This window comes from Prorops nasuta, unplaced genomic scaffold (genome assembly GCF_024137725.1).
Source record: "Prorops nasuta isolate Cenicafe-Biocafe unplaced genomic scaffold, Cenicafe_Pnas_1.2 PNAS00001, whole genome shotgun sequence".
NCBI lineage: Eukaryota > Metazoa > Arthropoda > Insecta > Hymenoptera > Bethylidae > Prorops > Prorops nasuta.
The window spans coordinates 6,308,078-6,322,323 of record NW_027116798.1 but is presented as its reverse complement, the minus strand read 5'-3'; the positions used below and the strand labels follow the sequence as shown (position 1 = coordinate 6,322,323).

At 36.7% G+C, this 14,246-nt stretch overlaps 1 protein-coding gene across 1 annotated transcript in view; it reads right to left on the bottom strand.

Moving 5' to 3' along the window:
* LOC136774330 (diacylglycerol kinase theta) overlaps window positions 1–14,246 on the bottom strand; it is a 2,104,019-nt gene that overhangs the window by 1,902,520 nt on the left and 187,253 nt on the right. The window contains exon 2 of the mRNA XM_066728589.1: window positions 12,597–12,662. Within this exon, the coding sequence (XP_066584686.1) occupies window positions 12,597–12,662 (66 nt within the window). The remainder of the gene's footprint in view (window positions 1–12,596; window positions 12,663–14,246) is intronic.

The window sequence follows — 14,246 nt, the reverse complement described above, 5'->3', positions numbered from 1 at the left end:
AGTACATTTATTCCTTTTTATAAATTTATCTATTAATTGAAGCACCGTTTCTTTTTTGATATCTGGTAATTTAATTGCATACTTCTTCGTGTCAATAATGATGCCTAGAAATTTGCATATTTTATTCGATATTAATTCCGACTTATGGTAATTAACTCTAAAACCCAAGATTTCCAATAATTTGATCGTTTGATTAACATTCCTTTGACACTTTTTAAACGAACTTTCAATACATAAAATATCATCTAGGTATATTACTGATGAAAACCCCAAAGATCTTAAGAATTTTGCTACAACTTTCATTATTTTAGTAAATAAAAAAGGTGCCGTACATAGACCAAAGGGTGAACAAACGAATTCATACAAATTTCCGTTAAACTTGAATCTTAAATATTTCCTACTTTCAATATGAACTGGTATCAAAAAATAGGCATCTTCCAGGTCTATTATTGCTAAAAAGTAATCTGGAAAAATTAATTCTACCGCCGTCTTTAAATTTTCCATCTTAAAGTGTTGTTTAAAAACAAATTTATTAAATTGTTTTAAATTTAAAATAAACCTGTAAGAACCCTCTGACTTCTCAGCTAAAAAATATGAAAATACCCATTGGTCCTTAACATAATCACATTTTTGTATTGCACCTTTTACCAAAAGATTACTCACCGCTATCTGATAGTTTTCATCTTGAACTATAGATTTTAAAGATTCCTGCGCTTGAAACTTCCTATTTTTACTTATCTGTCTTGAAACTGGTATCTTATAACTTCTAAACAGTCTAATACATATTTCTCTTTTGTAATACCTCTCCATACCTCTATGAAAAAACTCAACCGACCAGCTATTTTACCTACATCTTTTACTTCTTCTCTTGTCTGTGTTGTGGTGCTGACCGTTGATTTTGAGGCTGCACATTGTGATTCACAAACTGCTGTTTCTTTTTGAAAATATGCCTTGGTTTCTGTCGTCCTCCAGTAGCTATAAATCCCGTTTGACTCGGACGACGTGAGAACAGGAACTTCATGTTTAAAACTGGTCTTCCTTAATTTTGACTAATTAAACTGGGTTTCTTGAGCATCTGTATCTTCATAGAGTCTGCTGGCTTACTAACAGCCTTTGCCTCCTTTAATTTTCCTGCCAAATCCTCACCATACAAAAATTCATCGATCTTAGTTTCTTTTAAAACCGCCACAGTCTCCTTTGTTAATCCAGGTTCAATGAAAGCCTTTCTAGATTTTGACTCTTTAAAAATCAAAAAGGCTAACAATCTAGCAGCATCACTCAACGATTCTATTAAAGTATCGAGATCCATCTCCTCTGTACCTTCATAGAGTGACGTCATCAAAGAGCCAATTATAGAGATCGTCTTACCAGCAATGCCCTGTACTTCTGCCATATATTTATCTCTAGTTATCGCAACTTCTTTTATTGCACTGATAATTTGTTGATTCAATCTGGGTGCATTAAGCTCCTTTGGACAATCATATTTCTTATCAAGTTGCTCAAATAATTCCTTCATCTCCTTTGTATTTGCTTCTCTGCAAATGAACTTCCAACGGTTCAATAAATCCTCTCTAATATTCATTTTTAATACTCTATTTTCCTTAGGATCATTTCCAATCTGATAAAAATAATAAATAATTATAATTCAATCTACTAAATTATAATTAATTCAACAACAACACAATAAGCACAAACTATTATAAATAATAATAATCTGTCTTAATCTTTTTTTTTGTCTAATCACTTAATTAGCACAAAATTATTGCTCTATTTTAATATCTTGTCTAACCAAACAGTTAGCACCGATTAAAATGTCGTCCTTGTCTTACCATATAGTAAGCACAGACCCCATGGCTCCACCTTGTTTTACCATTCATGTAAACACTATCTGCCATTTTTTCTAAGTCTAAAATCTTAATTATTCGGCCATCTTGAATAACGAACTAGTCTTACTTACGATTTTTAACTAATTCTCATCAGTTTCTTCTATCGAAACTTCTTCAGCCGATTCATCCTTTTTGTCCATCTCCTTAGATTGTGTAGAAGTTATTAACGTTTCTTCATTTTCTTTATCATTTTGTGATTCGAATGCTTCTTGTCTTAACTTCTCTAATTCTTTCTTCTCCTCAATTCTCCTAATCTTCTTAACATATTTCTCTAATTTCTCTTCTAAAGACTTATATTTTCTCTTAGACATCTTAAAATTCACAATCTAATAACTCCAAACAATCATACGATTTCTGGATTACCTGTTGTCGCCACACGCACACGAAAAACTGAAGTTGTGGTCGGGAGCGAGAAGATAGAGGGCGCTTCGCGGTTTTAGATTGAACGTGTGACGTTAGCTCTACCTAGCGGAGAGCTACTACATTTGTAATGTAGAAGAGCGAGGACACACTATAATTAAAAATAATTTTTTCTTTATGCCGTAGATTGACCATAGTTTTTGCCTTTTTGCCTAGTACTTTTTGCATTGTGTCTGCCTAAATGGACTTGCCAGTAAAATTAGCCAATTACTAGGTCAAATTCTAGTTTATAGTGACTAGAAGTTGATATGGTCACCAAAAAGATATATTTTACAATTTACCTAGAAAATCGTAATAAAGTGAAGAGAAAAGCATATGCATTTATTAATTTATCTCTGAAATCTTTACGTACTTAAAAGCGTGCAAAGACTATGAATAATAATCTACGGAATAAAGAAAAAATTATATTTAATTTTTTGGGTCTTCCCTTCAGAAAATGAATAAAGGCTTATTTATTCATAAAGAGATCCCTCAACTACTCCACTTAGATTGAAATTTCTATTCAACTATGGCATTACTTGAGAATCCATTTTTGAGTTATTTCGATCTTCCAATGATGCAGCAAACCGTTCTATCTCATAAATCAGTGAGACTTCCAAAAACAGAAAAAATACAACTTCTTATAATAGCTTTTATGATAAAATACTTATTTTTTTTACTACCTTAGAGCAGTTCATATGCCGCGTCACCGAAAAGATAAAGCGACTTGAAAATTAATCTAGGAATAACGCCGTATTTTTCTCCAGACTTTTCAACCAAATGGGTGCTATTGAGGATCATTTAAAAAATAGGCAGAAAACGAATTTCATCAGCACCAGAATCAGGAATGTAAGACATTAGGAGGTAATATTAATATTCGGCGTAGTTGCGTGCGTGTGTGTATATGCGTGTATGACAATACGGAACGGCGAAGAAGTACAAACTTTTTTTGTTTTTTAAAGGGGAGCTGTCAACGAAAGTGAAAGTAAAGTAATTTTTCAGTTGAATCAAAATCCTGATTTATCGGTTTAAAATTGATTTATCTCAGCAATGATGCTTGTCCGGATCTGATAGCATAGGACTTTTCGACTTAGTTTATGCTCAAGAATATTTGGTTAAAATTAAAAGCATCATTATTGATACACCCTGTATAGTACAATGTGCAAAACTTTTACATTTATGCTCAGATGTTCGAATATATGGTGCTCTCGAAAATTTTAGTACTTTTCGATTTGGAAATTATCTGTCATTCATTAAAAAGAGGTTACGTAAAGCTCAACAACTTTTACAGCATTTATTTAAATGATATAGTGAATCTGAGAACCGTAATTCTTTATGTGAGAAATATAACGAGCGTAAAAAAGAATTATTCGTCTGCAATTATCAGCGCAGCACATATGGCCCATTATCTAATAATATAGAATTTAAACTCCAATATTTTACTGTATCAAATAAAAAGTTTGTAATTAATACTAAAAGTTCTTTTGGTGCTTGTTGTTTAGTAAAGGACTGTTGGTAAGAAACCGTAATCATCCGTATATGTATGATCATGTAGACTAAGGAAATATGATGTATCCATCCCAGTCTTCAAAAGATGGTGACGTGCGCCCTCTGGGGAGAGAGAGAGAGTGAGTAAGCAGAGCAGCATAAAGTCAGTCAGTAGTCTTCCAGGGAGCTGGGAGTGTGATTGCCACAAGTCTTCCAGAGAGCTGGGAGTGTGAATGCCACAAGTCGCCATCAGGGAGCTGATAGGGGGAAGGTGAAGACCAGTTACTGGTCTGGGTGAATGTGGTAAGTCGTGGATCGGTTTGACGATCTTGGCTGCGAGTTGAGTGCAGACGCGGTGACTGATGACTGGGATGGAAAGGAGAGATCGCAGAATGTATTTGTTAACCATTTTAAAATAAATCATGAAAGAACTTGCTTGGGCTTTTCTCTCATTCCGGAGGGTTTTTATAGCTAGGCAAGGGATAACATTTAGATTCGCGGAATAAACATGGTGTTGTTAATTAGCCCTACTGAATCCAATCCCTATCCTATTCACAAAATGAAGACTATGAGATATATAAGGTAAGTGAACTAACATTTGGTGCCCCGGGTGAGGAATGGATTCAGTAGTAATTGACGTATTAGTTAATAAAGGTGAATGTGTAGCCGCAATCTCTAGCTTATGGGTACGATGCCTTAGTATTGAGAAGCCGTTCCTGTCGGCTGAGTGATACAGTGGGCGCGGCGCTCTTTGACTTTCGACGAAAGCAAAACAAGGGTATAGGTGAATAGGCGCAAGTTTGGTCTTGTCGACCGAGTGAAAAATGGAAGGAGAGGCTGCTAGCCTTCGTACCTCAGTCGTCAGAAAACCTTAGTCTGCTTCGCGTCGAGTTTGATTGATATTCAGTATATCGGTTGCACTGTAAGCAGTGTATGAGGTGCTAGATTGGCAAAATAGTTACAAATTTGAAAAATCATGGCACCGATGGCGTTTAATAAACTAATTACGTTACAAAATGAACGTTTGGCAGAAATCAGACGCATGAGTGCGCGATTAATTAATATGCCTTTGACAGACCTGAATAAAGGAATTGTAAAATCGCGAATCACTTCTCTGGAATCTATATGGGCGGAAACTCGTCGGGGCCATGCGGAAATTATAGTGCGCAGTGAAGCAGCAAATGAACCATATGTGATGGATAATAGTTTCGCAATTTTTCAAGAAGTGTATGAGACAACAGGTGAACTGTTGCAGCTATTGTTGGCACAGTTGGAAGTGGATAGGACAGACATTTCGTCAACGGAAACAAGTGAAAGGATCTTAGGCGTGGATAAGGATTCAACAAGATTACCACGCATAGATCTTCCCAAGTTTTCTGGCAAATACGAAGAATGGGAGAGTTTTTCCGATTTATTTATTTCACTAGTTTATTCGCGGCGTATGCAAGACTTAGTCAAATTAGGATACTTAAAATCTTGTCTGACTGGTGCAGCAGCGGAATTAGTTAGAAACGTAACAACTACAGATGCTAATTATTTGTCAACTTGACAAGCTTCAAAGACACGTTATTATAACCCTCGGTTAATAGTGAATAGTCATCTTAATTCATGATTAAATATCCCACAATTGAAACAAGAATCTGGGAAGGATCTTACATCGTTTCTAAATGAAGCACAACGCATAGTACGCGCATTGGGTAATTTGAAAATGCCAATAGATCAATGGGACGTATGGTTAATACATGTTTTAGCTTCGCGACTAGACTCGGAAACCAGGAAAGCCTGGGAAACAGAATTAAGTCGTCGAGATTGCTCTACGGAGAATCAATGTGATGTTAGTTCGATAGATATGAATATTATGGATCATTTTCCAAAATGGTCAGAATTTGCTGAGTTTATAATAAAGCGATCACAAGCTCTATGTATGATATCATCAGAACAGGAAACTAGTAAAAAGGCTTCATCGTCTGCACGTCCAACGTCTGGGCAAAGATCTCGTTCTATGCATGCGCAAACGAAAGTTAACCAATCGGGAAAATGTCCATTGTGTTCAGGCGCACACAATTTAATTCAATGTCGCAAACTCAAGGCTCAGACTCCTCGTCAAAGAAGCGAACATGTGCGAAAAATGCAGTTATGCTTTAATTGTTTAGGGCAGCACCGGCGTAATGTGTGCAAATCATCAGTTCGGTGCACTCATTGTAAAGGCAAACACCATACTTTGTTACATTTTAAATCGGACCGAGATTTAGCGCGAGCAAATTCGAATAATGACAACAGTGGCATTACGGATTCACAGAATCAGTTTTCGGATAAGGAAAGTATGAAAGACGAAGCATCAGCTGAATTAGTTGGGAAGGATTCTACTTCTAGTGACTCTGTTAATGTTCATGTCGCAAATAGGTCGTTTTCAAAACGTGCGGTAAATCTCCTGACAGCCCAAGTGAGAGTCCAAAATCCTAACGGTGGAAGTACGCAAGTGCGTGCATTATTGGATCAAGGATCTGAGAGTTCATTTATATCTGAGGCATTGGTACAGTTGCTTGCATTACCTAGGAGAACAGTAAACGTAGCATTAATGGGTATAGGGGATAAAAGGGTAAACTCGGTAAAGGGAGTGGCGACACTTGCTCTACGTTCTATTACTGACCTCCACTTTCAGATAAATTTAGAAGCATTGATTTTACCACAGCTTACTTCTCAAATACCGGTCGGTGACTTTCAAAATATCGATTTATTGTGGTTTGAAGGATTAATGTTAGCGGATCGTACCTTTTATCAAACCGGGTCCATTGACTTAATTATCGGTGCAGACTTATATGGACTGGTCTTGAGGGAAGGTTTGCGGAGTATCACCGGGTCGTCATTAACCGCACAAAACACACGATTGGCTGGATAATATCGGGTGCAATGAGCTCATTCATACCACGGCGGGCGGTAACAGAATCGATTGAAAATGTCAATGCGATGCATTTTAGGCATGATAGTGAACTAGGCAAGCTGATGCAAAATTTCTGGGAGCTTGAAGAACTGCCTGATGTGACAAAATTATTAAAGCCGGAAGAACAATACGGTGAGGATTTATTTCGTCAAACGCATAGCCGAGACGCGCACGGTAGATACGTGGTATGTACGACTTCCTGTAAAACCAGAGCTTCCGATAGTGGGTGCCGATACCAGACAAATAGCGCTGGGGTCCTTAAAGGGTATGTATCGCCGATTTATGCGAGATATTAAATTAGTAACTGCTTATAAAGATTTTATGAAAGAATACGAGGATCTGGGTCATATGAAGCGAGTTGAGCCTAGTGATCAGGGAGCTTCTCATGCATGGTACTTACCACATCATGCCGTGGTGGTTTCCACGCCGTTCAAATGGAAATTGCAGGTCGTTTTTGACGCGTCTAGACAGACGAAAGAAGGACATAGTTAAAATGACTTTCTTTGGGCAGGGCCTTCTTTGCAGAGTGAACATTCTTTGATCTTACTAAATTAGCGAAAGTACAGGTATGCATTCACTACTGACGTAGTAAAGATGTTTAAATATATTCAAGTTGCGCCGGCCAATCAAAAACTCCAGCGAATATTATGGGATGCGAATTCAGACGATCCACCTATCGAATACAACCTTAATACGGTCACTTATGGCACGAATTGTGTGCCCTACATTGCTATAAGAACGATGCTGCAATTGGCAGACGATGAGGGAGATCGATTTCCTTTGGGCGGACATTGCATTCGTCATAATATGTATGTAGACGACATTTTCGCCGGTGATAATGAATTAGCGGTAGCTAAATTAAAGGCAGAGCAATTAGTAAAATTGTTAAAGACAGCTGAAATTACATTAGATAAGTGGGCAGCCACTCATTCCTGTTTGATACCCAGTAATGATTATTCAATGCTTGATAATATAGAAAAGGTTATCGAACAAGATTCCTCTATAGAGACTTTAGGGGTCATTTGGAACCCGTCATGTGACACGTTTACATTTAATACAATCGAATTCACGTATTCTCATACGAGTATTACTAAGCGTTCTATTTTGTCTATTATCACGCGTCTATTTGACCCATTAGGGTGGCTTGCACCTGTAGTTGTTCAAGCTGAAATTATAATGCAGGACTTATAGATACTAAAATGTGATTGGGACACTCCGCTGCCGCCTGATATACGTGAGCGTTGGATAAAGTATTGCAAATCGTTATTGACGTTAACAACAATTTCAATTAAGCGCTGGCTCGGATTGTTAGGCGATTATAAGTATGAGATACATGGATTTTCGGATGCCTCGACTAGAGCCTATGCAGCTGTGTTGTTTATTCGCGTGATTAAGAATGAGCATAAATTTTAAAGCAAATTGTTAATTGCTAAAAGTAAGGTCGCCCCTGTAAAGACAGTAAGTGTACCTAATTTAGAGCTATGTGGAGCTGTTCTCTTAGTTAAATTAATCAAGTATGTACAAAACCTAGAGTTTTTAAAGGATTTACCTATTTATGCGTGGACTGATAGTCAAGTAACACTCGGCTGGCTATGTAAGCATCCGCGGTGCTAGAAAACATTTGTGGCTAACCGCGTATCATATGTACAAACAGAGCTACCAACTGCGATTTGGTCATATGTTAACACTAAGGCAAACCCGGCAGATCTTGCCAACCGAGGGGTTGATCCGAGCAATTTGATGGAATCGAGTCTATGGTGGGAAGGGCCTGACTGGCTTGTTAGACCCGCTGCGGAATGGCCTAAAGAAACGCAGATTGAAAATGCGTTAACTACTAAAACAAGATTGATCGAAGTTGAGATATTAATGCGGTATTCGTCGTTCTCGCGTTTAACACGAGTCATTGCGTGGTGTCTGCGTCCCTTGACCATACTATGCAAATGTAAAGGTCAATCTAACGGTTTACCCGAATTTTTAACTACAGAGGAATTGAAAAGAGCCCGCCTGACTATTTTCAGACTGTCTCAAATTTACGAATTTGCATTGGAAATAGATTTATTAAAATCGGGCAAATCCCTTCCCAAGAGGCATATGTTGAATAAGTTAAATCCTATAAAAACCAGGACGGCATTTTACGAGTTGGTGGGATGCTGGTTCACATTCCAATTTGAGTTTTGCCCGTAAACATCCTCCGATTCTCTCAAGTCGCTCCTTCATTAGTCAGCTGATGGTGAGATAAGCTCACATTTCATGCCTCCACGATGGGCAAACACTTACAATAAATTTTATTATGCAGCATGCGTGGATTATAAATGCTTGGCGTCTAGTAAAGAGCATAATAAGAAATTGTTTCACTTGTCAACGCGTTAAGCCATGACTAGCTCATCAAATGATGGGCGATCTACCTCTGGACAGAGTAAATCCGTCACGACCGTTCGCGATTTGTGGATTAGATTATGCTGCTCCAATCCAGGTGCGTACCACAAAGGGCCGAGGCCATCGGACGTATAAAAGATACATCGTATTGTTTGTATGCTTTGCTACACGTGCGGTTCACCTAGAGTTAGTAAGCGATCTTACATCCAGTAGTTTTATTGCTGCGCATCGACGTTTCGCGGGTCGCAGGGGAGTATGTTCGCGGCTTTATAGTGACAATGCCACCACGTTCCATGGTGCTGACAAGGAATTACAAGAGATGTTTAAGGCAGCTTCTAATTTCTACAAGGACAGTGCAGCCCTGTTATCGAACGAAGGAACCGATTGGCGCTTTATACCTCCTAATGCACCTCATTATGGTGGTTTATGGGAAGCAGGAGTTAAATCCTATAAACACCATCTGAAATGTGTAATTGGCGAGCACACTTTGACATTTGAGGAGATGACGACACTATTGGTTGAAATTGAGGCCTGCTTAAACTTTAGAACGTTGAGTCCACTAAGCAATGAACCAGAAGATTTAGGAGTCCTTACACCTAACCACTTTCTAACTTGAACCTCTTCTGTCCTCATCCCTGATGAAGACTTACCACTAACTCCAGAGAATCGCCTTAACAGATTCCAATTGATTCAACGCATTCGGAATAATTTTTGGAAGCGGTGGTCTATGGAGTACCTACAACAACTCCAGGAGGGGAACAAATGGCGACAACCCAAGGACAATTTTGGTTTAAATCAGCTGGTGTTGATCAGTGACGAACGCCTTCCACCTTCCAAATGGCAATTAGGTCGGGTCATTGAGTTACATCCAGGGCAAGATGGGTTAATTCGCGTCGTGATAGTAAAAACAGCTACAACAATTCTGTACCGTCATGTATCACGGTTATCGCCACTATTCCTAGCGAATTCGAATAATAATTAAGAATATTAAGGATTCGTCTTTAAGTGACGAAGGCGGGCGGAATGTTGGTGAGAAACCGTGATCATCCGTATATGTATGATCATGTAGACTAAGGAAATATGATGTATCCATCCCAGTCGTCAAAAGATGGTGACGTGCGCCCTCTGGGGAGAGAGAGAGTGAGTAAGCAGAGCAGCATAAAGTCAGTCAGTAGTCTTCCAGGGAGCTGGGAGTGTGAATGCCACAAGTCGCCATCAGGGAGCTGATAGGGTGAAGGTGAAGACCAATTGCTGGTCTGGGTGAATGTGGTAAGTCGTGGATCGGTTTGACGATCTTGGCTGCGAGTTGAGTGCAGACGCGGTGACTGACGACTGGGATGGAAAGGAGAGATTGCAGAATGTATTTGTTAACCATTTTAAAATAAATCATGAAAGACCTTGCTTGGGCTTTTCCCTCATTCCGGAAGGTTTTTATGCCTAGGCCAGGGATAACATTTAGATTCACGGAATAAACATGGTGTTGTTAATTAGCCCTACTGAATCCATTCCCAATCCTATTCACAAAGTGAAGACTATGAGACATAAAAGGTAAGTGAACTAACAAGGACAATACATATACATTAATTAAAAATATTGTAAAATATAAAGAAGATGATATTTTTGTAATTGATTATAAATTTAAATATGTGACAGATTTGTATGAGTTACCTTGTGCATCTAGCAATTTAAATATTAGATTAATGCTGTGAGATGAAAGTAACCTCTATTTTTGATTGATAATAGAGATTAAGTGTAAAACGTGAATAATTTCTTATCAAAGTTATAAAAATGTATATGCAATTTTTCCTGTTAATCATTCAATGTTTTGTTTGACAAATATACAGGATATAATGAAACGACTGCATTTTCTCGTAACCGAATGTTCAGGGCGACAACCCGAGTGCACCTGTAAAATTTCCTTCGAATCGTTCATGGGGTTTAAAAGTTATTTCCATTTAGAAATCACCCTTTTTCGGTCCTTTTTGAACGACTTTAACTGCACAATGGAAAGTAGAGAGAGTGAAAAAACAATTGATAAACACCCCGCAAGAATGTAAAAATTATCGATCGCACACGATAATACATTTGCTATTTATTTCTTTAATCTGACTATTAGATTAATTTCAAAAATAGCAAAATCATTTTCATTACATTTTTATTTCAATTCAATACTAACATCATTGACTGAATTGATGGAAAGAGCGAGTTGACGTAATGCAAAGAAAAGTATCAAAAGCTAAGAAGTCGCAGAACGCAATGATAATTTAAATGACAATTTATGAGGGTATTTTCTTTCTATTAACGATGTTATGAGAATGATTCAAAATCAATACATTGATGATAGAGAAAACTAAACTTACCTAGTTAATGCTCTTCAAGTTTCTTTACATAGAACTTTTTGAGAAAACTTAAAACTGGCTCCTCGATGATTTCCAGAAAGCACACTATCACTGATTTTACATTTGAATACTCGCGAATTTAAGCAAATTAGGTATTAACCTAAGTTTCTTCAAAATACCGGTTAATTTGACACCTTTGAACTGTCTGAAGTAGGCTGAAGAGAGAGAGAGAGAGAGAGAGAGAGACAGACAGAGAGGAAGAACTATTAGTAATTGGCGTTTCGATCACTCTTAATCAGTCTACTTCAAACATTTCAAAAGTGTCAAATTAACCAGTGTTTTAAAGAAACGCAGGTTAATACCTGATTTGCTTAAATTCGCGAGTTTTCAAATGTAAAATCAGTGATAGTGTGCTTTCTGGAAATCATCGAGGAGCCAGTTTTAAGTTTTCTCAAAAAGTTCTATGTAAAGAAACTTGTAGAACATTAACTAGGTAAGTTTAGTTTTCTATATCATCAATGTATTGATTTTGAATCATTCTCTTAACATCGTTAATAGAAAGAAAATACCCTCATACATTGTCATTTAAATTATCATTGCGTTCGTGCGACTTCTTAGCTTTTGATACTTTTCTTTGCATTACATCAACTCGCTGTTTCCATCAATTCAGTCAATGATGTTAGTATTGAATTGAAATGAAAATGTAATGAAAAGGATTTTGCTATTTTTGAAATTAATCTAATAGTCAGATTAAAGAAATAAATAGCAAATGTATTATCGCGTGCGATCGATAATTTTTACATTCTTGCGGGGTGTTTATCAATTGTTTTTTCACTCTCTCTACTTTCCATTGTGCAGCTAAAGTCGTTCAAAAAGGACCGAAAAAGGGTGATTTCTAAATGGAAATAACTTTTAAATCCCTGGAACGATTCGAACGAAATTTTACACGTGCACTCGGGTTGTCGCCCTGAACCTTCAGTTACGAGAAAATGCAATCGTTTCGTTACACCCTCTATATTGCATCAGTTTAATCAGTCATTCAGTTATCCTGCTTTTTCTGGTATATTTCTAAAGCAATCTGCCATTTAGGGAACAATAATAATATTAAAATCATATTTAAGAGGAAAACTTATTAAATTAAAATAACATATTATAAAATTTCATTACCTTCCAATTTGTTCCTTGTCATCCAATTCAGCTTATCTAAATACTCTGCATCAGCTATGCTGTAAGCTGACATATGATTACTTATAATTACATAAAAGTACAAAGATTCAGTATTTAAACATACATATAAACCAAGTTATGACAAATTTAAATGATGAAAAAAGATTAGTTTATCAATACAACCTTCTAACCTCATTAAAATTAACCACAAATGTTACTGTATGTTAAATTACACCAGCACTCAAAAAGAAGTGGTCTGTACCTTCAACAAAAACCACCTATCTTTAAGTATTTCGATGCGCTGATTCCGAATCTGAAGTCCGTTTTGGTAAATAACATCCAAAATCTCGAGAGAATGTAAATAGTCGTCAAAATTGACCAATACTCTGATTAAATTATTCATAAAATTGTAAAAATACTTTTTACATCTTAACCAAGCACGGTTTTGTATGCATTTTCATGCGTTGAATCTAAATATAAAATTGGTTTAACTGCACCAAGCCAAGATCTGGCAAAAATCATAAAAAATTATGATATGAGAGAGACGCTAGCAAGATCTGATAAGAAATACACCGTCCTCCTTTTCTAACGAACTCTTTATTCTTAAAATGATCAGTGCAGTTGGTTTCTCTTTTTCTATATGATTTTCCTTGATTAAATATGTCTTTAGCGTCCAGCAAGTATCTCCTATCGTATTCCTATTCTACCTACTTTTATATCGAGTCTCCAATTCACTTATAACTTGATGAAATAGTTCCACTTGTTCTTCATTGTTGTCTCCAAGATTTTCAGGGAAATAATCAAGGTGAAATTAAAGGAAGTGCAATTTCAGATTCATTAAGAAAACCACATTTTTCAACAAATCTTTTATTATATTTTTATAATGCATATTTATCTAATTTCCTAAAAAGTTCTGAGAAACAGTTTTGAAGCCTTTCCAAGCAGCTATCTCTACATCATTAATTTTTTAGATAAAATTTTCATCTCCAAATAACCTACGAAATTAAGGACCATCGAAAATACCCTCTTTCATTTTAGCGTCATTTATAGCAAGAAATATTTCTTCTTAATGAAATAGTCTAGTTGTTTGGGTCGAAAAAATTCTTTTTTTTTTCATATTTTGATAGTACACCAACATGAGAATATGGTGCATAAATTTTAAACCGATTTACAAAATATTAACAAAGATATAACATATATTCCAGAGCGCCGCATAATTGAACGCTGTAAGTTGCGCGACAGATGCTAACGGTTATTCCTCACTATTATGACTCATCACTTTCCTATTTCGTTGGAGTTTCGTATACCTTTTAATATACGAAAGGATATAACCAGATATACCCGTGTTTGACACGTATAAAGAGACCAAAGGCTTATTGTACACACCGGGGATCGACGATTAGTGTGATGATAAAATTTCTGTCAACCAAATTTTAAACGCTTTTTCTCGAAACCACATTTTCTCGGTCGGCCCGAGGCATAACAGATTTTCTAATGAACCGATCGGGCTGAAATTTTTACAGGTAGTTCCACACATCTGTAATTCTGCCAGGAACTAGAATTATTATTTTTCATCAATTACTTTTCAATTTACAACCCAATTTACACTAATAAAATTGTACCTTTTTCTTTCGAAGTCCACCATTGTGT